Here is a 27037-nt window from a genome sequence, read left to right as displayed (position 1 = left end):
TTATTTTTTTGTTCGTTTTATTGCTTGGATTAAACCAACTGGTGGTCTCTGGCCTGCAGCTCTTATACTTCATTGATTTGGCTTTGACCGTGTGTGTGTGTGTGTGTGTGTGTGTGTGTGTGTTGTCCTTTGGCCAATCGTGTGAGTATAAGAGAGAAAGAAAGGCAGGGACGGCAAGGCTGGTATAAGAGAGACACATTATTTGAGAGCTATAGGAAAGATGAGTGAAGGGGAGGGAGTAACAAGGAGTCCCCCCCGCTGATGGACTCAGTAGTGTATCATTCTCACACTCTCTCCCAGCTGCCATTAGATAGTATGAAGGGTGGGAGGTCCCAGCAGGGGGGTTTGTGGTGGATATGTTTGGGGTCTAGGGATGTTGCTGGGTGTTAATTTGAGTGTGTGTTTGTGTTGGAGGTGGTGTTATTTCCAGAGCCATTATGGGCCTGTGAATGTCTGTATAGAGTGGGCACATTTACAAGGCTGAAACCTTACAAAGTGCCACTTCTCTCAGTATGAAATTTCTAACTTGACTGGTAAAGTAACATAAACTGGGAATGTGTTAGTTCATCTAAGTAATAGTTTTAACACACTTAAACACCGCTGTTGTAGGGGAAAAAGGCTTGTATTACTTAAAATTTCATAGACTATTTTTATTAGATGTAAATCTTTAATGATGTAATGGAAAAGACATTCACAAAATGCTAAGAACTGAGTCTTTTCCTTCACTAATTTAGCCTAGGAAAACCAACAATGGGAGTTACGACGGAGTAAAACACTCAAAGATTTGATCATTTATAGCAGGACTGCCAAACTCTGTGGTTTCTCTCAAGGGCTGGTTGCAAATGTAAGACTGTACAGATGTATTTACTTGATATTATGTTAAATAACTGCCTCTATTCAATTATTATTGGGTACACAACTATCATACAATTTAAATTAAACAAAGAAAGGTAAGTAATACAGTCAAAATAATAAGGGTTTGTGTAGCCAACATGCATGGTCAGGATGCATTCTGGAACATGCATGGACACCGTACTTTTGTAACGCAGCATAGAATTGTATTGCACAAATTATATTCTTTGTAAGCTCTTGGGTAAAAAAATTAGGTGCTGGACTGGATTTGGCCCGCGGGCCTCGAGTTTGACACATGACAATTTGACTTGGAGGAAAAGGCTGTACTTTTTGAAGGCGTCTGCTGAAAGGGCTAATCCTCCATACATACATACAACACTCTATACATGAACATTAAAGCTGTAATATGAAACATGTCTGCATTAAATCCTTGTATATTTGTTGAGTTGTGTACTTATGATATATATGTAATGTTTCCAACAATATTCAAAAACAGTAGGTAGGTAATGGTATGTTTCCTTCTAGCCATTGCTAGCTAGTTTCTAGTTGCTATAACTTCTGGGAAAACACCAGATATGTCTTTTTTATTGTTTTAATGCCAAAGAGATCCCTAGTGGCAGAATTGACATATTGTGCATTTATATTTCAGTTAAATTAACTACAATAAATACCACATAATGAGAAAGTTGGGGTGGCGGTGGGAGTTGGCATAATTGCTCTAGGAACAGAAATAAGTCTAAGATTATGATAGCTGTGCTGTGCACCTGAATATGATTGCATGTTACTAACCACATAGCAGTGAATGAGCCAATCATGGTGGAGGGTATCGCAATCAATGCACTCAAGCGCAACTTCGGTGCTCTGCCTGAAATGACACTATGCTTCATTTTGTGTAAAAATGAATCCATGCTTTCAAACCAAGACTTTAGCGCCAGTTCTACTGGAAGCTGTGGGAGATGCAATGTCAATCATGCTCCGTGGAGACCAACAGCGAGTAAACAAATGTGCACAGTGAGTTAATGATAGTAGCATACTTACGGCTTTGACACTGGTCCTCTTTAGGTCCCCAGCAACGTCCGTTACAGGAACGGTGGCACTTTTGACCTGCACAGCAGGAAAAGGGATGATTGGCACTTCTAATGGTCACTTAATCCCAAAACATGATCAGTATCAGACTTCAAAAATCCATATTAGTTGAACCTTTAAAATGGGCTAGAGGTGGTCAGCTGAGTCTGTGTGCCATCAAGCACTCCACTGAAGTCCAAATTGATCCAAATAGTGAGCGAGGATGTGAGTGTTCCCTTGGCTTACCTTTAAATACACCTGATGTGTGTGTGTGTTTGCTGTTTTCTCTTCGACATCATAATAGTTTACTTCAGTATAAGAGCATTTCAAGCACTTTATGAGTGCTGGATATTTATTATTATAATTATATAATGGGCAGCACACCGCCAGTTTGGAGAAGCAGACAGGAGCAGCAGCACGGAAGCTAAGCAGCTGCAAAAGGTCTTTTAGCCACTCATAAAAGGTCCATCTAAAAAAAAAAAATCAATATCAGTTTAAGTGTATGCTATATTTAGAGTGTTTTCACCGTTCTGCTTTGCAGTCAGACAGCTTTTTCCTCATGGGAAACCGCCATTAAATAAGCCAAATCACTCTCCCTGAACCAACCAGACTCTATTTAAGAAATTATTTTACCTCAGAGTTTCTAGTCTACCACTGCCTCAGTTTTTTAACTGGTTTATGCCACCGTGTCACTTAATCCAAACTGTCTTTTTACCACACAGAAGTCACACAGTAACACAAACAAATAAAAAAAAGGCAGTGGTTTTTCCTTTGGAAGAGGCTGTCTGACGGAAAAGTAAAGGAGTGAAAATATTCTAAATATAGCGTACACTTAAACTGAACTTTTATTGGTTAAAATATGTTTTGTTGCCGACCCTGTCCACAGCAATTCATTGCTCAGCTTCGGTGCTGTGGTCTTCTCTGCTTCTCCTAACTGGGGGTGTGTAGACTTCTATCTACTATCAGTACCTCATACGACCCCATTTCAAATAATCTGATCTGTCCCTTTAATTCTAATTATATGCAGATGATATTAATTTATTTACTTTAAATTAGTGTTTCTACCCTAAAGTATAATTTGATTGCAATGTCTCAATATTCACTTCAACTCAAATCTAACCATTTGTTTCCTCGGGTGTTTATTATTATTCAAGAAACAGAATGAGACTTGCTGTCTTTTAGCAACAACGCAGCACCTTCCCAGACTGGTACATGCTGCTCCAGTCATAAAAACTTGAATAACCTTGGCACAGGTTGTTATGTGAAAATAAGACAACTCTTTATGTCGTTCCATTCTAAATCAGCCCAGCACGAAACCGGCGCACGCACGAGGTTGAGATAAAAGCGGTAAAGCAGCAGAAAGCAGCATCATACACTCAAAGCTTTAGCCGGTGCCTTTCTGCGTTTTTTGGAGGACTTAATTGACTGTCTAGTAATTGACTGCGGGGGAAGTGAGCTTGGATAAGTGCAGAAGTGCTGTCCTCTGTCCATCAGCCTCTCCAGATGAGAGCTATTAGCATCGAGACTGACTCTATTCCCCAACACGAGCCTCTCCATCCTCTGCCCTCCTCTTCTTCCTCGCCTGTGTCCCTCTCCAACACGCATTCCATCTCTTTCAGCCTCAACCCACCCCTCCCTGATTCATCACTCCTCTGTGGTTCGCTTTCACTTAATGTCTATCCCTGTCCCTATTTGTCTTTTTTCCAGTCTGTCCCTCCGTGCTTCTCCGTTGCTCCAGCCTATCCCAATCACGCTAGCTGTACGATATTGCTTGAGAACGAGAGGTCGGCAACCTTGAATGTATGAAAAACAGCACACAAACAGGATAATAATACAAATGTCAGCCAGACATTAGTGGTTGTCTGACGGTGCCAAGTGTGCAGAACCTATGCTGCACTTAGTTATATCTCCTCTGAGCCCGGTGCCCCGTGAAGTCAAGCCAAAGACTTTTCATTTAGTGTCCAAGGTCTTCGCTATCTCAACTTATAAATTCTCAGTGACCTGGAATAAACCTGTCTCACCCCTCTTCCTGCGTCATAATCTTTTACAGCTTTCTTAAAACAGCCCCCGAAGGTTAAAATATCAAAACCGCTGCCATACCAGGTGTGGGGCAATAGACAGATGGAGGATAATCAGCTTAATCAACAGGGGCAGGGATTTTAACACTACTTTTATTCCTGTTTTTGAAAAGAGACCAATAAACACAATGACTGTGACACAAATCAGCCACAAGTAATAACAACGTAAAGCTTCTGTCTCCCCAAAGAATGAAATGGAGATTATGTTCTCAATTGTGGATTACGAGTTTGGAGATCTTTGATCTTTTGGCGGAGGAGAGGACTTGCACAGGAGTAAGGGTCGATCCAGGGCTAACGGGGCTGCAGAAGGGAGGGTGATTGTGCAGAATATCAATGCTTAGGGCTGTTAATCTGCATCTGAAGCTTTCACCGAGTGCTGTGAGAAGAAATCCAAGGGCATATGCAGAGACTCTTTTTTTATTTTGCACCATAATGATAATGCACTTTATTATGTCACTGTATATTCGCAGATGAACGAGACGAGAAATCTTATTTGCAGGTGAACGAGACAAGGCATCTTGAAGAAAAACTGAAAAAAACAACATATTTAAATGTCAGACTTCGAAGTAACAAAAGGGTTACAGAACAGAACAGTGACTTAATGCATCTGTACTTCCCTGACAACCACCTCAACCATCATCCCCCTACACCCCTGACAGATTAAGTACGTTTCTTTCACCCTATTAAATCCCTTCATAATTCTAAGTGTTTATTAACATGTCTTCCAGCTGGCCGTAGTCAGGCATTAATGTTTTCACGAGTAAGCAGTCATTGTGGATTGTTATTGTGGTAAACAGAGTGACAGATTGGGGTCAAGGGGTGATTCTGTGGTGACAACATTTTGCTGCTCACACTCGGTCAACTAATTGTGAATGGAGCAGGTTGAGATGTGAGGTTTCTTTTGGGACCATTTTTCTTGCAGCTTTTGCTGCTTTATGAAAAGCTTCTAAAAAATATTAAGGTTATCAATGAACCTTTTAAAGCCCAATTTTGAGTCCATTAGGAGGCCTGTAAATTTGAGTTTCGGGAACCTTCAGAAGCGGATATGCTTTCGACCAAGATTATTTAAGCAAATGAGTTATCACTAGCCCTGAAGTAGTCTCATTAGCAGGGTAAACTGCCACAACTACCTTTTTGTAAGCCAAGAAATATCAGCTGGGTATCATTCCCAAGTCGTCAAGTATAGACGTTTTGTCACTTCCCTTCGGCAACTGACACAGACGCACCCTCTATCCTTTAGCAGCTGTATGAGACACACTGGACTTTGAAGTGGCTTCAGTGTAAACCCGTCTGCTTCAGGTGACTTAGTATAAAGAGTGAAAAAGTCTGCATACGGAAGTAGTGGGGTGGATGGATGGCTTAAAGAAATTCAGGGCTTTTACCTGTAGTTCCCTGGTTTGTGTCCTGCGTGAAACCAAAAAGTTATCTAAAGTTTTAAGGTAGATAGTATGCACGTTCAAGATGAACCAGGTCTGCACAGGATATATTACCAGCGATGGAACATGTGGACAGCAAAAACCTCATAAGATCAGGGCAGTCGCAGTTTCTAAAGCCAGTTTCTCTCCACTGACTGCAAACCTGATCAGTGAGCTGAAGTACACTGAAAACCTTGTGGTTTATGAAGAGTAGTAACAATAAATGAAACCTGGACAATATTAAAGCTTTTGGACGGAGCAACAGCGATGCTCACAGTGAAATGTCCCTGTAAGTAAAGCTTAAAGTCAAACCAAATCTCATCTTTCACACTCATGCTTGTCAGGATACTTACATGTGACACTGCTGTTGGTGGGAACCACCACAGGATGGATCCGGAAGTTTTTCACAATGTCCTGCCAATGGATTGTGTCTGCATGACACAGGAACTTGTTCTGGTCAACGTACACACCTCCACTCAGGATCTCTGCGGAGAAGGGAGAGAAGGAGCACACAGTCAATGCAGATGCACAAAGGTCCTTCTGGGTACTTTTGACTGGAGGATGCACTGAATTCAGCAACCCAGCTAACAGGCTCCTGCAGGCTTTTTCCACCAAACATTTTATGACTGACAACATGACCAGACACTGCATGCTCAAGTCCATAAAAGCTGGGTTATTGTATAAATCATAAATCAAACTTAAATGCAAGTATTTGCAAATCAATTTTGACTTGTATTCAAGCGAATCCAGTACAAAAACAACAAATTCAAACCGATAAACTATGCATGTGGGGGTGTGTTACATCTGTCACATCTGTGAAGGTCCCATTAATGCTGAAAGGCACATACAGGTTTTGGAGCAACAGATGCTGCCACCTAGACAACATCTTTTTCAGGGACGTCCCTGCTTATTTCAGCCAGACGATGTCAAAACACGTTCTGCACTTGTTACAATGGCGTGGCTTTGTAGTAAAAGAGTCCACATACTGGACTGACCTGCCTGCAGTCCAGATCTGTCACCAACTGAAAATATGTGGTGCATTATGAAAATATGACAGAAGAGACCCCTGACTATTGAACACCTGAAGTCAACAGTGAAGAATGAGAGAGAAATTTCAGTTTTAAAACTTCAACTATTAGTGTCCTCAGTTCCCAAACTCTTACATGTTGCAGGCATCAAATTAAGAATGTGAATATTTACAAAAAATAATAAAGTTCATTAGTTTTAACATAAAATATCTTGTCTGTGTACTATATTCAGTTGAATATAGGTGGAAAAGTTTTTGCATATCATTCCATTGTGTTTTTATTTACATTCTGCACAATGTCCCAACTTTGTTGGAATTGAGGTTGTGCTTAAGAACTAGGTTGGACAGGCACTTTATCCTTTCCTTTCCTTTAATCTGAAGGCAAGGGCAGGGTTGGGGTTCGGGGTGTTCAGCTGATCTTCAGACACACACATCTGATAATGGCTGTTGTTTTGAGGGCAGCCAGGACAAAACCGTGTCATATTGCTGTTATTACAACGTCTGATCTCTTCCCATTTTGTTGTTTTTCTCATCCCTCTCTTCCCACGCCGCAAGCAGACAGAATCAATTATGCCTCGCTACCATCACAACACAAAATCCATGTGGGATTTAAGCCCCGGTAAGGGACAGCAGCCCTAACAAGTTTGTAATTTTAGATTTCATCAAGGTGGTGCGGGGAAAAAAAAAAGTCAAAGAAACTCGTCATCATAATATGCATCGCCTTGTCGAACCAATGACTGTCCACGGATTGATTCCTTCAGACGCACACAGAGTCTTCTGAATGATTGGATACAGAGGATGGTTCGATCATTGTTGTGCAGGAGTTTAGAGAATGCCTAATCCTGACTTTTATGTGAGAGAGAAATAGTGAGGGAAGAGAAAGAAAGAGAGACAAATAAAGACAGGAGAAAGCCACAGAGAGACGGATGGCAGGAAAGAAAGACGGAGTGAAGCCCAGTAGCAGATTTGCATTATTTACAGAGCTTGTGTGTTCTCTATCTTCCTACAAACAGATTACTGACACAGGGCTGAAACCGATGAGACACATAATCATACACGAGGCGCCCTGCCAGCACCACACAGAAACAGCCAAATACAATATCGTCCCACAAAGGCCCGATTAAATAATACTCCTTGGATAATAGGCGGTGGTGGTATTACCTACGCATGCCCCCCCCCAATCCCCCAATCTCAGCTCCCCCTCTCTATCTTCCTCCGTGTGCTGTGGGAGGTGGGGAGAGAAATTAATCCTGCCTCTCACCACAGGAGGGATATCGCTCGGCTAGGAGCAGGCCACGTCTCAAATTCAAATTGTTTGCACAATGGGATGCTGCTGGCAATGTAGGGCAATGGACAAACCAACAGACAAAGCAAAGCCGTTATTATGACAAAAACACCAGCAGGACATCTCAACCCTGGTTAAGCAAGATACAAGTACATCCTCCGGGTATCCACCTTCATACTGGCTGGTCAGATGGTAATTGGAGGCAAAATATATCAGATTTAGGTGTTAACATATTCAAGATGCATTTACTCTTAGTGCACAGCTCAAATGGGCTTTAAAAGTCCTTTTAAATGTATGTAATTTTTCAATAATGTTGAATGAATGAATGTCCCACTGCAGTACAAACATATTCAAGTAAATAGCATGAATTTAAAGCTAGCTGTCTGTCTCCGAGTTAGCTTTTGACATTCGAAATCCTAAGGACAAAATGTAGGAAGGAGATGTACAGAGGCAAAATTACTGAATATGATCATTTGACTCCGATACCTTGACTTGAGAAATAGAAAAAAATGAACCCACAATTTCAGCAAATTTTGAACAATTTCTTTTCATACTCTTGAATGATTTTCTGAGTCTATAAATCTCACAAAACAGCGCCTTGAAAATCACTGCCTAGTCCTTCAATTTGATCATAGTGTAGCCTATGAACTCAAACCAGAGGTGAGGCTTGTTTATGTGCAAAATAATACATTTTAAATTGTACAGCACCTTTCGAAACATGGACACAAAGTGTTCTGCAACAGCAGAATAAAAAGAGAACTAAATATAATGAAAAACATTAAAAAAGAACATTAAGTATATGGTAAGATATAAAATTAATGAAACAATCAAATAGATAGACTTACACAACAAGGAATTAAGTAAAAGTACATTTTAAAAAGTGCATTTTTAAAAGAGATTTAAAGATGGATGTAGATGTGGCCTGATATCCTCTATCAGGTCATTCCAGAGCAACAGAGACCAGATAGCAGAGGCCCAATCACCCTTGGTCTTTAATCTGGATTTCAGAATCTCTACCTGCACTGGAGGATCTCAGGCTACACTTGGGCTCATGGGGAGATATGCAGTTATTGACGTACACAGAGGCCAGTCCCGTCCGTGCCTTAAAAGTGATAATTAGAATCTTAAAACCAATTCTAAAAACACACAGGCAGCAAGTGTAATGAAGCTAAAATTGGGGTTATGTGCGCTCTTTTGTGGGAAACTGCGAGCAGTGTAGCAGGGGAATTTTGAATCAGCAACAGTCTGTAAAGTCTGTGTTTACTTGAGCATGAACAGAGCGAGCAACAGTTGTCTAAGTAGGATGTGATTAATGCATGGATGGAAATTTCCGAGTTAGACTTTCTGACAGACAGCAGGACTGTCACACATGTCAAGCAGAATAACCAGGAGAACAGACCCCAGATGCAGACTCAATATACAAAAGAATTAATATAGACAAAAAAGGCTTACATTTAGGTCAAGCAGATCCAACAGATACAAAACATTCACAAGGAAACGCTAGAAAGACGACATACAGATGAAGATGAACTGGCAACTAAGGAGGGAACAGAGACAAGACTAAATACATGTAGAGGTAAATCAGGGGCAGGTGAAAACAATCAGTAATCAAGGAGGGAAAAGACAGGAAGTAAAGCAACACAAACTAAGGTTGAGGCAAGAACTTCAAAATAAAACAGGAAATAGCTTCACAAAAATTTTGTTAAAAATGACTAAAAATCAGTACAACTTTTGAATGGAAATTATTAGATGATGATTGGATAATCACATAAAAGTTACTGATAATGGATTAATCGTTTGAGTCATTTCATGCAAAATGCCAAATATGTCATGTTTTCAGCTGGTCAGTTTGGATGATTTGCTACTGTTCCCCATCTTAACTTACAGCAAATTTAATAATTTGGAGCTTATACTATTGATAGGACAAAACAAGACATTTGATGTCACTTTAAGCTCTGGGTAATCCATATTTAAATGTTATCATTAGTTGCAACCCTTTGTAAGAGCTCAACTACAACCAAGTACGAAATTCCACTTGAACATTATTAATAGTAATGCATGATAGTGTATATGGTCTATCACGTGATATATTGTATACACTCACATGTGATATTTTTACTTGTAATACTTTAAGTACATTTTCCAGATGACACATTTTCTAATTAAGGCAGTTTTCAATGCAGAACCTTTACTTGTAATGGAGTATTTTTACAGCGTATTATTGGTACTTTTACTCAGGTGGAATGAGTAGGACTTGTCCCAGCTGTTCATAAATGCCCCAGAAAGATAGTTTAATGTGGAGTCTTGTTCCCAGGATGTCACATGCTTCACATTTTGGGTTGGTGAAGCATCACGAGTACAGCAAAATAAAGAGAAACACAGGCAGTGGGCAGCGTCTCTGCAGATCCACACACCAACACTTTGAGTGGGATATAGGCTAAGCGATGAATGAAAGGGATTATGTTTCCGAGTCTTTTTTTTTTTTTGTTTTAGGGAAATGTTGCATGTTATGCCTTTAAGTTAAGGATCTGAATACTTTCTCCACCGCTGTCCATTCATCAGTCAAGGAAATGCGTCCTCACATTCACAAACTTAAACCATACAAGAGCTGAACACGTGTGTGCGTTAGTGAGTTTCCACCAGTCTGGATGAGAGCACCATCACACTTTCAAACACACTGTATAAATGGACTGAAACATAAAACACTCTCTGTGCGGCGCTGTCACAACGAGCGATCCTCAACACCATCCACCATCTTCTAATGCCTCTCACATTCATGATGCATTCGGATGTGTACTGCACACACACGACGCACTAATTTGCAGTGTGACATGACAAAGTTCAAGAAGCTGGATTACACTTTAATTGGCTCCTTGCTGGCACTTTGCCCCACGACAGTTGCAGTATTTCTCATGGCCTCTGCCACCAAGATATGAATAATTAACAAACAGATATTGCATAATACTCACAATAACAAGCAAAACTCATGCAGGTCTTTCTTTTTATTAAGGGTAAATGCTTGGCGTGCACATTTGGCACATGTGCAGTAAAAATGGCCAGGGGGAGATCAATGGTTAAATCCTGGTGTTGATTGTTTAGTGGGTAGAGAAAATGTCTTAATTAGTTTGTTCATGTAGCTGCGGATCGTGTTTCCAAACTACCCCCTCCCCCTGCCTCGATTCGTCCCGAGAGCAACTCCCCGCTTTCTCTGAAAGGGTGCATGGCTTCCAAAGGCACAGCAATCTTCAGCATCAGGCTGCATGACCGTTAGAGGAAAACAATATGAAATTCAGGGAGGCAGAACAAATGTATGCAGGCAATTATTTTGATGGTAAGTGCTTGTTGTGTTTTTTTTTTTTTCTTTATTGCAGTGTGGGGATGAGTTTGATTAAGACTGGGAGGCAAATAGCAAACCAATGATCAGAAAAAAAGCCATATTAATGAGTTTGTGAGAGAGAATTAATAAGTGTTGTGTGGATTGTTTAATGAAGAAATATGTGGGACAACACAGGCACTGTAATAAATGGTTGACTTACTCCGGTGTCAGAGGACTGCATTATCGAAAATCCCCAATAGTGTTTATTCTTCCTCTGTACACTGAAGAAGATCCATGTGGTGAATTTATACCATCGATACATACAAGAAAACACATTCAATAAATATCCTAACTTCAGTACCTCTTCATATTGTCTGCCAAGGGAGGTACATACACACAAACGTGAAGACAAACATATTGTCTTGCTAAGTTAGAGCGAACACAGTCAACTGGACAGTAGTTAGAAAGACAGAAAGGCAACGAGAGACTCGGAAAGACACTCAAACAGTCAGGCAATTACAGTAGATCGACAGGTATTCAATCAGAAAGACAGAGTAGTTGCTCCTCTCCTCTAGCTGTGGGACTGGGGATTTCACCCTGGGTCTCCGCCGTACCGTCTTATTGACTCTGAGAGCTTCAACTTGGTTTCGGCTCAGCGCTGCTATCAGCTCAGTGGAACAGAGGGGAGAAACTCTGCGGGAAGATGAGGATGCATTCTGGGTCAAAGAGGCTAAATGCTGGGGCGCAGATCCTGCTGCACATCCCAGCAGCAGTGGAAGGCTGGAGTTGTTGCTAGGCTGCGCTCAGCACGCAGACATGCCAAAATAAGAGATGAGCACACATGTACGGTCCACACACAGAAGGAAGCATGCTCAAAAAAAATAAAAAAACACACAAGGCTCAGGGTTGGCAGTAATGAGGCCCCCATTACTATACATGCCTTAAGCATCAATTAAATTACCAGTTTGCTTTATCTTGTAAAGAGAAGGTCACTAATTTGAATCCTGACAAAAGCTGGGAAGATGTTGGTGGGCAATGTCAGCACTACTCCCCCTCTGCAACTGCTGTTATGAATCTCTTGAGAAAATCACTATCAGCGACTGTTTCAGTGGCAAACAGCAGAAAACTATGCTGTACTGGGAAACCATAAGAAAAAACATTTCAACAAGTAAGCCAAGCATTCAGTAAGTGACTAAGACTTAAAATCAACTCAAAAATTGTTATCAAAATTAAATATACACCATTTTAATTTGATATTTGGTTTTTTTAACTGCATACTTTTCTAATGCAGAATGGGGCTTTTTTAAGTTTATATCTTAAAAAAATAATTTTAACTTTAAAAATAACAATTTCCTTTAGTTTTCTTTCAAGAAATGAATGGACACTCTGAGATACAAACTAACTATATGCTTTTAAATGTAAGTTTTCTTACAGCCCTTAAAATCAAACCGGGCTCAAGACCACCTGTGAAGCATTGGCGACCCCTAATAGACCCCCAGCTTGGGAACCAGTGCTATAGGGAAGCTTACAAAGGCTGCAGAGAAAGAGGGTGCACTAAGAAAAAAAACATTTGAGGCTCCTGACTGAACTGGACTACATCCTGGACAACAAAAGTGTAATAAACTGAAAATTAGTGAGTGAATGTTTGAGTTAATTAAAGAATGTACACGCTGTTTAGATACATGATGAATAAATGATTTGGAGTGATGGATGTTAGATGATGGGAGAATGAATGACATCTATTTTATCAGCCATCATCCATCAGTGTGTCCATTCATCTGTTACGATGGATGATGGCCACTGAAAAATAATGAGAAAGACAGAAAGAAAGACAACGTAAAGAATGTCTAAAATATAGGGGTTGAACAGATAATTTACGAATTAGTGAATCGAACCGCTTGATGAAACAGACCCACTCCGGAGACCACAGCCTCTTCATGCGCCATCAGCACTCCTACTGAATAAAGGAAATACATGCTCCAGCAAACTCTAATAACAGTGTTAATAAACAATCAACAATTAGTTTTCAATAAGAGACGACATTTTGTGACTTTTCAGACGCCGCTCATGTCGCCACGCAGCGCTGCGTCAATCACTGCGCTCCGAGTTGCTCAGTTGCCGACAGGAGATGTCAGGCCAGCAAATCTCCGCCTTTGCTCTACAAATAGGTGATCTCCCCTCCCATCCATCATCTGCTGCCGCTGCCGCACGGTTCCATCCTTGCCCTCCTGTCCCCACTGTTGCCAAGGAAATGCTTCAGGATCCCAGATGTAAAGTGTACGTGTGTATGTGTGTGTTTGCATGTGTGTGTCTGCATGTCTGTGCTTGCATGTAGGTGATAGACGGGAAAAAAATGAAATGTGTTTGCATGAGTGCATGGATTTGTCTTGCACATTTGTGTGTGCACAGGCATGGAAGAGGAGATGAGAAAGAGCATCAGTGTGTGGTACACACAGCTATAGTGAGAATAAAAAACTGTAACATACATATGGGAAAAAAAAGTGTGTTTGCATGCAATTTGTTTCCATGTATGACAAAACTGCTATCTCAGTTTCCTAATTTGTCAATGCTTGTGGGCAGATCTGGCCTTGTGGAAGGGAAATAACTCTCATGCATATATAATCATGTGGAAATATATTCACCAAAGTAATTTAAATAGTCTGAGGGCACATATTTGCTTTTGATATATTTGCTTGTAACTTTCTTTTATTTTTACAACAGAGACTTCTTCATCTCAATAGATGATCATCTCTCAAAACAAATAACTTCTGAGGTTCCACAGAGGTCAGTCCTAAGACCACTACTCAAGAAATGTTTTACTGTACTTCCATAAAGTTGAGTGACTCACATGAGACGGATCCCTCCTGTGAGAAAACACACAGCAGTGCGGGAGCTCTTCAGGCCTCATTTGAAAAATTTAGGATGAGCTGTAAAATATTTTAATTTCCGGTGCTGCAGCTTTTGTTCAGTATAAATGTATATTTTCTTGTATATTTAGGTTCCTGAGAAAATACTAGGCTAATAGTAAAGCACTTGTCCACATGCATGTTTATTTAAACATATGCTGTCAATACATTTCAGTTCTATTGACAGCATATTTTTGCACTTAAGTAGGCACATTTATGAATGTACGTGCATGCGTATAGTAGGGCTCCCCTGAAGGCCACAGTGTAATTGGAATGGTGACATTGTGGAACTGGGCGGAGTAGTAATCCATATGAAAAATTATACTGATTTTAAGGTTAAAAAACCTGTGAAGTGCCCTGTTACTCTACTGTGTATATGTTACCCCTTTTAAGGTGCATTTTTTTTTAGAGATTATTGCCTGGATGTCATGAAACGAATTACATCTCAACTAGGATAAAACTGAACTATTACTGATTGGTTCTAAGTAATAGGATGACAGCAGTCAGTTCTAAAACTTTTCTAACTTCAGGCCCACTTCTAATCAGAAGGCTGAAAATTTCGAAGGACTACCCTCCCAAAAAAGTGTGACAAACACACATAACATGCCAAAAAAAAAGGAGAAAAAATGAGATGGAAAAAAGGAGAGATGACTGGTTGTTGTGTATACTCAACTGGAGATGAACAATACTTTGAGTGCTCTTGGAAAATGCAAAGGGATTGGACAGGATAAACAGGAGTTGCAATCCAAGCAATCAAGAAAAAAAAAAAAGCTCCTCTGCAGTTGCAAAGGGCTTCTTGCTACAAACTACACCAGCAGCGACAAAATAGCTTGCTGTCAAAGTTGCTTTTGACTGAGTTGTTAATGTCGTGCTGACTTTCTGTTGGGCCTGCAGCCCGTCCCTTGGGTAATAAGGAAGGTCTTGTCAGATACTGTGATGTTAGCAGTTAAACTAGATATGACAAATGGTAAATTAATGCATATTCTGATGTATGTTCACATATTTCATATTCATCCATGTACGAGTCAGTGCCCCACCTGTGCCACCCCAGCCAAAATCAGTCTGGATATGCCCCTGACTACACTTATCAGAGCAGGGTTAATGATTTTAAAGCTGTCCTGGCCTACCTTTCCATATATAGAAATATAATAATAAGTCAAAGTCAGTGTCATATTAACCAATGAATCCCTTAATAAGAGTTCTATAGTGTGAAATGCATTGCAGTATGCATCACAAACTTCATATTTCCTCTAAGGTCAATGGATGGAGCACCTCCCACAGGAGCGGCATGTAATTTTAACACTGTTAACGCAGTCCCCAAGCGAAGTGGTGGTACCCATTCAAATGTAATTGCACTTTTATGTGTTTAACTATTGACCTGAAAAGAACAACTGCATTAATTCGACTACATAAAAGCGCTCCACGAGAGGTTCACCAGAGAGATGGCAGCGCTGGGATTTGACTGTCTCTGAACACACTGCGGTCAAGAGCAGCAGCGTGGGCAGTGTGTTTGTGTGTGTGTGTGTGTGTGTGTGTGTGTGTGTCTCTCCTATTGTTAGGTTGGCAGAAGAAAGAAATTAAATTCAAAGATGCAAAGGTTTATGGAGGAAAAAAAGCATCATAAGACTAAAAGAAATGGATGGCCCCTTAATAGAAGATGGAAATTAAAGTGAAATGCAATAAAAAAGCAAGATATTAAAAATTGAACAGGGAGAAACACACAAGTGTTTTCTTCATGCGTACATATGTTCAGTATGTACAGTATGTGTCTGCCTGTGTGTCTCCACATACATATGCATGCATGTGGAGGGACCTCACACATTAAATGCACATTTAATTTTAACACGGTGACTGACATTCATGGCTGAGTGGCCGCGGCGGTGCACAGCGTCACGTGTGCAGCGTCACGTGTGCTGCATCATGTGCCCACTGTGCCATTTTGGAGGTAATGAACAACATCTTCCATCTTAATTCAAAACCACTTAATTTAAACTGTTATTCTCACCAAGGCCTGTTATTTCATTCAGACTTAATACTCTATTTGGCCCTGCCAGGCGGTTGAATGTTTGGGTGGAAAACAAGTTGCAGAACCTCCTATAAAGGCAGTTTAAAAAATAAGTGACATTGAGAATAAAAAAAAAAAAATGACAGTGAAAAAGACATAAATCGTCTTGAGAAGTGAAAGGGCTGTGGATAATATACTTGCAACAAATAGAAAAGGAGGACACGTGAGAAATTGATGTCTTTGAGGGGACAGAAGAAGAAATAATTGCCTGAATGCACAGCAGTGGCTGGGTTTAAGTATAAAAATGATGTTAGGTGAAGAAACTAGACATTGGACATGGAGTACAGCAAAACACTGAGGTGTGATATAAGAACTTCTCAAATTATCTGATAATTTAGATCAAAACTAACTGTGCGCTCTGAGAAATAAAGGTGCTGAATAGAAATGTAAAGGGTTTTTCAGCTTGTCCCCATGGGAGAACACGTTTTGGTTCCTGGTAAAACCTTTTACAAAGGTTGAACCCTCCCAGAGAGTTCCACCTAGAACCCAATATAAAAGGTTATAGTCAAAAACATGATAACTTCCACCCACAATCCTCTGTGGGCCCTTTTCTACCAACATGGAACCGGCACTCCCTCCTCTGGTTCAAGCACCTAATTTTGAACTGTTCTGAGTATTTCCATCAAAAATTAATTGTCATACTCTACAGATTCAACTCAAAGGAAAAAATGCGGGCTGGTTCACTACATAACACCAAGGTTCTCAAGACCTCGAACTGAACCAGTTCAAGAACAAGAGCTTATTTGCCCAAAAAATGAGAGCTTCTACAGAGAACCCCTCTATGTTGTAGTGGTTCCACCCAGAACCCTTCCACCCTCTACTTTTTGTCTTAGAAGAAACCCTTGACAAACCCTTGTGTTCAAAAAAGGGTTCCTCAGAAACAAATGACTGTGTAGAACCACAGCTCTTCAGGAAGAACCCTTGTGGAACCCTTAGAGTGTATCTCTTCACACAACAAATAAGCTCTGTTTCATTTCATATTTTCTGTGTGGTGCAAAACACCAGTTTTGGTTCATTTCAACTGCAAAATTAGCAAATTTCAGTCAAAATAAATACTTAATTTGATTAAAATTGATTGGATTGTCAATAGAAAAGCGTTTTGTGCTAACATTCAATTTTTAAAATGGCCACGTTGTTCTAATTTTAGAAATAACATGTGTCTTTTTTATCCTTTGTGTCCCTCTGAAGGAGAAATGTTGTTGAGATCTTTCCCGGGGTATAGTAGATGACATGGGGGCGCCGGCCATGGCCCCCATCCCCCAAACATACGCCTCTCCTCCGCCAGGATAATTGCATTCACAGGCTGCTGATTAAATTTGGCCCATCCCTCACGCAATTGTTTCCTATGAGTCTTTATGAAAAATGGCTGAGATTTAGGGATTATGGAATTATATCTGAGCAAGGCAAAGCATCTGCTTAAAGATGAGAGGAGGAAAAAATAAAATCATGACAGAATGGTTATGGGAGGGAGGGGTGGGGGGCCTCCCTGCTTATTTTCAACTTAAACTGTGATAAAACCCTGGTAATCTGAGCTTAATGGATAGGGCGGAGGAGGAGGTGGAGAAAATCATATTACAATACCCTGAGATAAGACGAATCTACGAGCAAGAAAGAAAAACAAAAGCAAGAAAACAAATGAGGAAAAAGACAAAAAAAGTAAGACAGAAAGGATTATCAAGGGGCAAAACAAGTGAGTGATTAAAAAAGAGTAAAAGGACCTTCAATTGCTGCTGCTGAGGGCCACTTAGCTTATCAAGGCTGATGTGTGATCAGCCTGCCAGCTGAATTCAAATGAGCCACGCTCTCTGGAATGGGCAAAACAAAACAGGGTCTGAGAGAGGCAGACAGAAAGAGAAGGAGAGATGGAAAGACTGAGAGGAGAGAGAGTATATCTTACCACAAGCATACCAAGTATGTTGGTTTTACCACAGAGGAAGCTGGCCTCAGTCGGTGCATGATTTGCTAAGGCAACAGCACGTCACTGAGGCCTTGTTTTTCCAGGCCTACTGAGAGACATTCAGTTACACGCTACAGGCTATGGCTCTCGCTTGTATGTGTTGCATCAGCCAAGGTGGGAAAGTCCATCCAGAAGACTGTGAAGTAGATTTAAAGTGAACCTACAAAGCATTTAGAGAGCACACACCTCTGCCAAAGCTGCAAATTTGTTAAGTTAATAACACAGTTATGTTAAGTCTTTTCTTTTTTTTAAAGATTTAGAGATTAGAGGTTCAGCAATGATGCCACACAAGTGGGGGCTGATCTGCCTTGTTATTAGCCACAGATGCAACACCTGGGAGATGCCCGGTGATACAAAAAGAAAGCCAAACACATGGAGGCAAAGTTGTTAAGTGGTGCCAAAAGTCAAGTGTTTGACTGCTGTATAATGATTCTGGAACTATGTCATCCAAATTTCTACCTCTAAAATCAAATCTAAACTGCCTACAAGGGAGCACATACTGCCACCACCAACGCTTTCTCATCCCAACTCATCATTTTGTCACCACCTCTCAGTGTCTGATACTGAAGCAGCCAGAAACCCTTTTTAACACGTGATTAACACTGTGAAATGGTTGCAGTTTGGTCAGGTTTCCTACTTGGTTAGGTTTAGGATGAGACCATGTTTGGGGATACAATAACCACATTACATACATCACGTGATGTCAGTGAAGCGTATCACAAAATGAAAGTCACATAACGCACTGTACCTCACAACTTATACTAATAACTTTTTGGTTTCACATGGGACATGGACCCCAGTCTCCTGGGTGAAAGTGCTGTGTTTATTTGAGCCATCCATCCAACCCACTGCCTCCATATGTGGACGTTCTTCCTCGTTATACTATGTTGGTAGCCCGGGGCATCTTACACAGTCTTACACAGTGGATGGGTTTACACTGAAGTCACTTGAACCCCTCGTGTCTGTATATGAGTTGGGAATGAGATTACCACAGGCCAGGGGAGTAAAACCAGCTTCCACCCTTGCCAGGGAAGGGTTAAAGCAATGGTTTACTTAACCAGAACTGCTTGTCTGATCGTCAAACAGCTTGAGAAAGCCCCTCTCCCTACGCTTTTGCAATGCTGAAATTGGGGGAGCTGTGTCCTACAATGTCTGTAACTTTCTGAAACTGACAAGCTGACATTCGTACCCACTTCATGGAAGGACTGGTCAGGCATTCAGACATGAGAAAGCAAACACCGAACTTCTCTTTCTTTTTTATTTGTTACACAACTATTTCTGACACTTTTTGTAACAATTGAAGACTGTCTGAAAATGTGTGCCACTATCCCCATATTTATCACACCTCCCCTCTCGCTTTTCAGTCCACTTTTGAGTGTGGCCCTTTGAAACAAGTATGAACACTTTTGCCTTCCATAACAGAACCTGGAACTTAAGACATGCGAACGAAGGACAAACAGGAACAACTTACAGAGGGTTTTGATGGAAGGCCATGTTTTCAAATCTCTGACAGTGGCCTTAAGTATTATCTATGTCACAATATGTTTAGAGATATTTAATCTGCCCGATCAACAACAGAGTGAGTATGACCTTCTTTTGAAAGTCAATTGTCCGACAAACCTTTCAGCGCTTGAAAACTGAAGGTCTTTGTAACTAAAAAGTGAGTACAAAAAAAGTGCAACAGAAGGGATACTGAATTCCTAAATGATAAGTCAAAATTTAAGAGACTATTGTAGAGTATTGTGATGGTTTTTGGTTTTGGTTTAGTGTTCCTGTTTCATTTTGAAGCTCCTGCCTTTTCTCGTTTCCATTTCTTACTTCCTGTCCTTTTTCCTGCTTTTTTCGGGGTTACTGATCAGTTTCACCTGCCCCACTTGTCTCCTATGTATTTAGTCTATGTGATTCCCCCCTTTCTTTACTGATTTGTCTTTGTCCACTAACCAAGCATTCCAGCCATTTTCTTATACTTTTCCTTGCATGACTTTTTGGACTCTCTTCTCTTTCACCTGGATTTGTTTGCCTTGCTTGGACGGCGTCTTTGATACTGACCTCTGTCTTGTCTGACAGACAATCCCATAAGCCTTTTGTTACATTGTCTTTCTGCAATAAATCTTTTGAACTGCACAGCTCTGTCTGCTAGTCTGCATTTTGGGTCCATCCTCTTGTATGTCTGCTACCCTGCTTGACATACGTGACATGTTTGTTAGCTAGTTTAGGTCTGTATATTGCACACATACTGCGCTGGATGAAATGTGACAGATGCAAGTTTTTGGCATGACTAGTGTGAGCAGTCTTTACCATTACGGAGGTTGTCTTTGTTGACTGCTACTGATTTGTACCTTCTTGCATAAATTAACCAGACTCACTTTGTCTCTCAGATCTTCCTAATATGTTGGCAAACATTTGAAACATTCTGTCCATCAACCACTTGAAATCCATCCTGTTTTTAACTGCGTCACTGTCCTCAAAGACTGGCCACCCAGCGTGTGATGTCAGCCAACATTACATTGGCTGAGAACACAACTGTGGACCAAATGCATTCAGACCGCATCCGTGACCAAACCGACCTCTGTGTATGAGCATTAAAGTGGACCCTCCAGCCTGGTTGTTGCAATAACAGACTAATAAAAAACTGAATAGGACATTATCGAAGAGGGACCACCTGGTAGATGTGCTGGAAACCGACAGAAATCTTTGGGAAAAATGCCACTGATGGAAGCCAGATCTTTTTAGCACCACAACAAATAAATGTACCATGGAGAGGTGGCACAGAAGTCAGGCAGTGCTTTATTAAAATCTTTATTTGGTCATGCCTGGTGTTGCATAAAGTAACACCCACCATATCTCTGTGGAGACCTGAGATGAACAGAAAAGTCCTTTTCATGTCCCATTACCCACCACTGCCCCCATCAATAGCTGCTCCACTTACCCAAGGCTTCGGCCTAAGAGGCAAAAAATAAGCATATTAATTATTAAGCTGCCAGGGGAGAAGGGGGAGGAGTCATAGGGTTGGAGGGTAATGTGTGTGTTTATGTGTGTGTCGGCAGGCAAGGTTATTAAATTGGTTTTGGGAGCCCTGCTTCTTTTAAACTCATGGAAAGCAAGCCTCAGTGATAACAGTAATTGACTGAAAATCTCAGGCCTTTTAACCAACTGTTTAAATATGTTCATATTATCAGCACGTAAGATTCTCGGAAACACCCATAGATGAACCACTATCTCAAATCTAGAGCCAATAGTTTTTGTAACACAATACATTCTGCAAAATGTCATAGGGAAGATAGATGGCAAAAAATGATTCGGCTACATCAATGGCTGTGGCACAAAAGCACAGAAAATACTACAGAAAGCCTCCAGAGAGGACACACTGCTGTGAGGGTGATTTAGGAACTTGTTTATATTAATGTTAAACACATCACGTCTTCAACAGTGCAAATCTTTTATCACTCAAAGTCCACAGGTGTCCGTTTAGGGCTCATAACTAAGTTGATAGAAAGTGACATTTTCCTCAGTGGCTTTTGAGACCCACCAAGCTGCCAGTCAGCTCCTATTTTATTTGCTTTCCCACTCATTTCGCTCCTCCTCTGAGATGAGCACTGAGCGTCTCTGACATCAAAGACCTGTCTGAAACACTGTCTGGCCTTCAGAATCAAAGCGAGGACTGCGTGTCAAGGCTGCACAGCCATGCGCTCACATAGTAAAGCAGCAATGACAGACAGCCAGTGACAGAAAATGAACATGACAATCACAGCCTGAGTTTTGTTTTGAATCTGCACCCATGTTTATGGCAATGAATAGAAAGAGTAGTGTACACTGGACAAACAAAACACTGTGAGTCATTAAATTATAAAAAGATGAAGCAGTGTTCCAACAGTATAGGCAAGTTAAGTATTGATACTGTGCAAACCTGATGCAAAGTACAGGATTCACATAAAGATGCAAAGTCTGAATTGACCAAAGTTTATTCTTTTAGGGTGGGTTCACACTAATATTGTTTACACTGGTTGAACCAAACCCTGGAACCCCTTTGGTGCAGTTAAATTTTGATCCGGACCGTACAACCACTCTGTGGTCCGGCTCAGAGGGGTGGTCTTGGACCACCATCAAATGAACTCTGGAGTTATTTGTTTCTGGTGTAAACACCATTCAAACCAATCACAGAAGCATATCACTGTATGCATTAATTCACTGGTTAACACGTTTGCTCTTCCTGTTTTGGTGACTAATGAACTAGTGGAGCTTTTGCTACCAAAATGGATTGACAGGCAGACAAACCTGGACCCCTGCATTAATAGATTATTTAATACCTGCTGTCTTATGAGATGTTCTTATATGTGCTCCGAATCAATACTAAAATGAACAGAACCTGTTGGTGCTCCATGATGCACGATATCCAGGTAGAAATTGGGCCCTTTAATCAAAGACTCTTCCATGAAATGACTTGTGAAATGACTAGCTCTCAGATTCCAAACATCTTACCCTTACAAGTGTGTGAGAGAAGCTACGGAGGCTGCAAAACTATGTTTTGATTTGTCCATTTTGGGCTACTGTAGAAACATGGGAGTGCAACATAGTGGCCTCCATGGAAGAAGATCTGCTTACTCTGCAGATATAAGCTGCTCAGTCTGGTAAGGACAACACAACAATTCGTATTTTCAGGTCACTATACACTAATGAAGGGTTGTATCCCATTTCTGCCATATTCTGCCAATAGATTTCCGTAAATCTTACATGCTGGACCTTTAAAACAACCCATTTCCTGGTAAATACTGACTGTCCCCGTGGACAGGCTGGAATAACTGCACCACACTAATAACACTGCAAGATCTCCGATAGGAAGGAAGTAAGAGGGAATGGTTGGGCATACAAAGTGTGCAGGTCTGACACCAGAGGCCACCGTTTGCTTCCTTCACATACCAAAAGTCAAATTTGGTTTGTTTTAATGTTAAGCTATAAAACAAAGCCTGGCATAAATAATTCCTCTTATAGACCTCCACTGTTGCCATGGCCACTAAGAATTTTTGCTCCTGTTTCTTACATGTGTTTATTTATTTATTTTTTGAAAACCTAAACTAAAAATGAATTATGTAAAACATATAACTAAAATTTGAGCAGAACTAATATATATTTCCATCTAAAGCTAAATAAAAATCAGGTATTGACTCGGGACCAGGGATCTGGGAGATATGCTTAATACTTGCATATCAAAATATTTGATAGAGTCATACGCTACACACTTATTTAACACTTTATAGTGGCGATGTCTGCTTTGAAACATTGCGCAGCTCAAGTGGCTGAGAAACACATTCTCATTCTGTCCCTCGTTCCCTGCTTTAACAACAGGGTAGAATTCAGATGAGACCAACTAAGTGAACAGCGTCCTATTGGTCTCTGAGCCAGTTTACATCTACATCATGGCAGATCTGAGTCTGATCTAAGTCATAGCCCGGGGGGGAAGGAAATGTTGGAGAAAGAGAGGAGAGGACTGTGTTTTGATTATTAATTGGCATTAAAATTCCTTCCACGCCTACTTTAACTTTTAATGAGGTGAAAGTCGGCTCTCACTTCCAGCAGGCCATAGAGGTTCAGTTTGGAAGGCAAATTGGTAATAAAGGGTATGTAGTCATGTTTAGGCAAGTTTGGGTATTTTTCTAGCTGACAAAAGGTGAGGCGGAGGTGGAGGCTTGGATAGGACAGCATTTCTAATCAGTGAGGATGGTTAGAGTCTTCCTAGGCTGGTCCCTAATGCAATCATGGGCTTAAACAATGTAAATTATTTATTGGAGACTGACACATACTACACATGTGAGCACTCCTGTACTGATGTATTCACACACTTAGCATGCTTCCATGCATAAAAAGCAAAGCCATAAATGGTCCTCGGAATAGAAAAACTGCCAGTTTGTCTTCGTGATTAACATCTAACATCTAAAAACACATTACGCTAGCCGTTTTGTTCCAAACACTCCGTACACAAAAAACACAAAATTATTTCCTTACATGCATTTGAAGTGTCAGATGAGCATTTTCTAGATTTAAAGGAGCACTTTGTAGCAATTGTGTGTGCAAAAAAGGATACAGCCTTCCAAATAGCAAGTTGAAATCCCATTTAGTGTATCATCTATGGTTGAGGCAAGTTGTTTCCCCCTGCCCCCTTACAGAAAGCTCTGCAGGCTGCAGGAGCACCGCAGGACTGCAGGACATGCACAACATCATAAATTGACAATAACAAGTGACAACAATCAGCTATTTATAACTGTCAATTGTCTGTAAATGTAAAGTTAAGCCCGTTATCCAGAAAACAGAAGCCCACTGCCCTGAATATATACAATCTGGAGTTGGACTTCAGTGACTGCCTGACAGGCTCCATTAATATATTGCTCAATTTAACTTTTGTGAGCAGGCATGTCCAAACTATTCCACAAAGGGCCAAGTGGCTGCAAGTTTTAGCTCCAACCAATCAACAGCACACCTGACTCGACTAATCAGGTATTTGAAGACTGATTAGTTTAGTAAATGAGTCCAGCCTGGTGTGCTCCAGCTTGGTAGGAACAAAAACCCAAAGCCACAAGGCCCTTCGTGGAATAGTTCAGACATGCCTGATCTAGGCCCTCTACAAGATCATTAATGATTTCTTACACCTCATAAACAACACTTGCTAATTCAGCTAACATTTGGCATTAATTTGAACTCTAATTAATGTGAAACAGGTAAACAAAAACTGTTAAGCTGGAATAGAAAATTCAAAAGGGGGAAATCGTGACTGCAGCATTGAATTTTAACTCTTGATCTCTGATGATATCAGGCTTATTTTATGATTTACTGCAGTAAATTTATTACAGATTTCTCCCTTAAGTCAGTTGTTCTACTTTTTTTTAACTGTTAATCTGTGTATGAATAGCATCAATTAGGTAGCAAAGAAATATGTACATTTAAGGCCAAAAGACTGCAGTCATTAATCTGCTTTGTCCATCTACAGTAAAGGAGTACAGTAAAGGATTGTAATCTTTCAAGTTTTATCTGGCAAATGGAAATACATAGACATATAATAATCTTTGCTCTAATGGTTGTTTAAACTTTGTCAAATCTTTAGCAGGTGTATGGGAAAAGGGAGCCTTCTATGGCACAGGGGAATTAAATGTGCTACAGCAGAGTCCAGCAATTTAATATATGCAACACATACAGACAAAGGCACACACACACATTTTTAATTGGCAAAGATATTTTGCATTATTATTTCTCCTTTCCCATCCCAGGTTGTGCTATTGTTGTCCATTAATATTTCATAAAGTCCAGTTATTTTGTGCTTATGAAATCTCAAACATAGCATTATTAAAGATAATAATAAATAACAAAAACAACTCTGAATTCTGACAACCAAATTGTGAGCAAGATATGTGGATGGCTCTGACCATCAAATAATGATTTGTCCAGATTATATTTTATGATTGAATGAGGCATCTAAAAAAAGGAGGGAAAATATGGAGGGAAAGATTGTAAGATTATAAACGTGAGAAAGGACATGATTCTTGATTTGTGATCTGGGAAAATTGGCACCATCATAAGCAGAGCTAGCAAAAGGCACAGAAATAACAATAATTTAACTGTAAAGGTGTAAATTATTAGAATCCTGCCATGTTAGCTTTATTCAGTTGTACTACCACAAAACTACTAAAAGAAACTTTATGAAGAAATTTACCTCTGTTGTTCCCCAGGTATAACAACCCAACTACTGGCTCTAATAGTTTTACCGTCTCTGTCACACAGTGGTATTACAGAGCAATCAATTAAAACCAAGCACCACTGATGGCCCGTTCTGGACTTCAATTTAACATGTGCCTCCTCACAATGCACATTAGGGGCTCACAAATGTGACAATATGAATGTCGTCCTTCAAAAAGAAAGTCCCTCTTGCCCCCTTCCTGGAGCAGTGAAATATTGAGTGTGACACGGGAGTAATTGCATGGGAAGTAATCAATTAGACACACAATTGAAGGAGACCTGAGGTCTGTGGGCTGCCAGGCAAGAGGCTCCACTGAATTCTGGTTACGTGCACTGAACCAATCTCGCCTGCCTCCTGTGGCAGAATTGCTCTTTCTTCTCCAAGTAGTTAGACGTGAATGAAAGTCTCAGGGATCAGAAGAAGGCCGCAATTTTATGCCCTCCCTCCCCCTCCCCATCACCACCACACACACACACTTCTCAGCAGTGCCGTCGTCTGGGGGAAACACACGGACTCAAATCGTCTTTTTCACCTTGCCCCAGCCCATCCCCTTCCATCCTTTCCATGGCTACGTGGCCGTCACAAGACACTGAACAGGACACGTTCTGCGGATGACAGAGCACGTTCGCTGTGATGTACCCGTCGAACGATTGCATCAGGCTTTGGAGAACACAGTAAGACTCAAGTGCTCAAAAGGGTGTTGAATACAGTACAGAATTTGTACAAACATTAGCTTGCATGGGTTTGCACGAAAGGCATCAATGTGACAAATCAAGACAGCCAACTGAAATATGATGAGGGCCGCATTGCCAAAGAAAGAGGGATAAAGAGATGGAAGAAAGACAGAAAATAGGATGGATAAAGAGAGAGCAGATGGGCCATGAAGGAGTGGATAACGCCTTGGCGTAAAACACAGGCTTGTGTACATGCATGAGACGAGAGAGGATCATTCAGCAGATGGGGCCTCAGATTGGATGCTTCATTTTGGACAGACGCAGTGCAGGCGTAGGGTGGTTAGAAAAATGAATCAACAACACTAAACAAATCTGAAAAAAAATGATACTGGATGAAATGAGAGAAAGGGAGGGAGGGAGGGTGGGTGGGGAGGTGGCAGTAAAATGCGTTAAATCAGAAAGCTCATCTGTGTTGTGCTCCTTATTGAGGCTGTTATTATTTTGCCAGGGAAGCAGGCTGTAATTACCATGTGAAAGCGCAGAGGCTGCCCGGGGTTCATGTGAATCCAGACGGAAGTGCTGAAAATGTTTGCCTAAGCAGGAAGGAAGACACCGCGGGTCACCGTGCATCAAAATACAGATTAGGAACTTTGAAAATGTCAGGAGGCGACTCA

The 27037-nt window shown here is 40.8% G+C and overlaps 1 protein-coding gene across 1 annotated transcript in view; it reads right to left on the bottom strand.

Moving 5' to 3' along the window:
- erbb4b (erb-b2 receptor tyrosine kinase 4b) overlaps nucleotides 1-27037 on the bottom strand; it is a 459675-nt gene that overhangs the window by 166211 nt on the left and 266427 nt on the right. Inside the window, exons 4-5 of the mRNA XM_084725337.1 lie at nucleotides 5764-5895; nucleotides 1891-1956 (exon numbers count right to left, since the gene is read on the bottom strand). Of these exons, the coding sequence (XP_084581463.1) occupies nucleotides 1891-1956; nucleotides 5764-5895 (198 nt within the window). The remainder of the gene's footprint in view (nucleotides 1-1890; nucleotides 1957-5763; nucleotides 5896-27037) is intronic.

The sequence above is a fragment of the Lutjanus erythropterus genome, chromosome 8 (genome assembly GCF_056507025.1).
Source record: "Lutjanus erythropterus isolate fLutEry1 chromosome 8, fLutEry1.hap2, whole genome shotgun sequence".
Taxonomy (NCBI): Eukaryota; Metazoa; Chordata; class Actinopteri; order Lutjaniformes; family Lutjanidae; genus Lutjanus; species Lutjanus erythropterus.
Note: the sequence above shows the minus strand (reverse complement) of the source record. Positions and strands in the feature narration are given on the sequence as shown.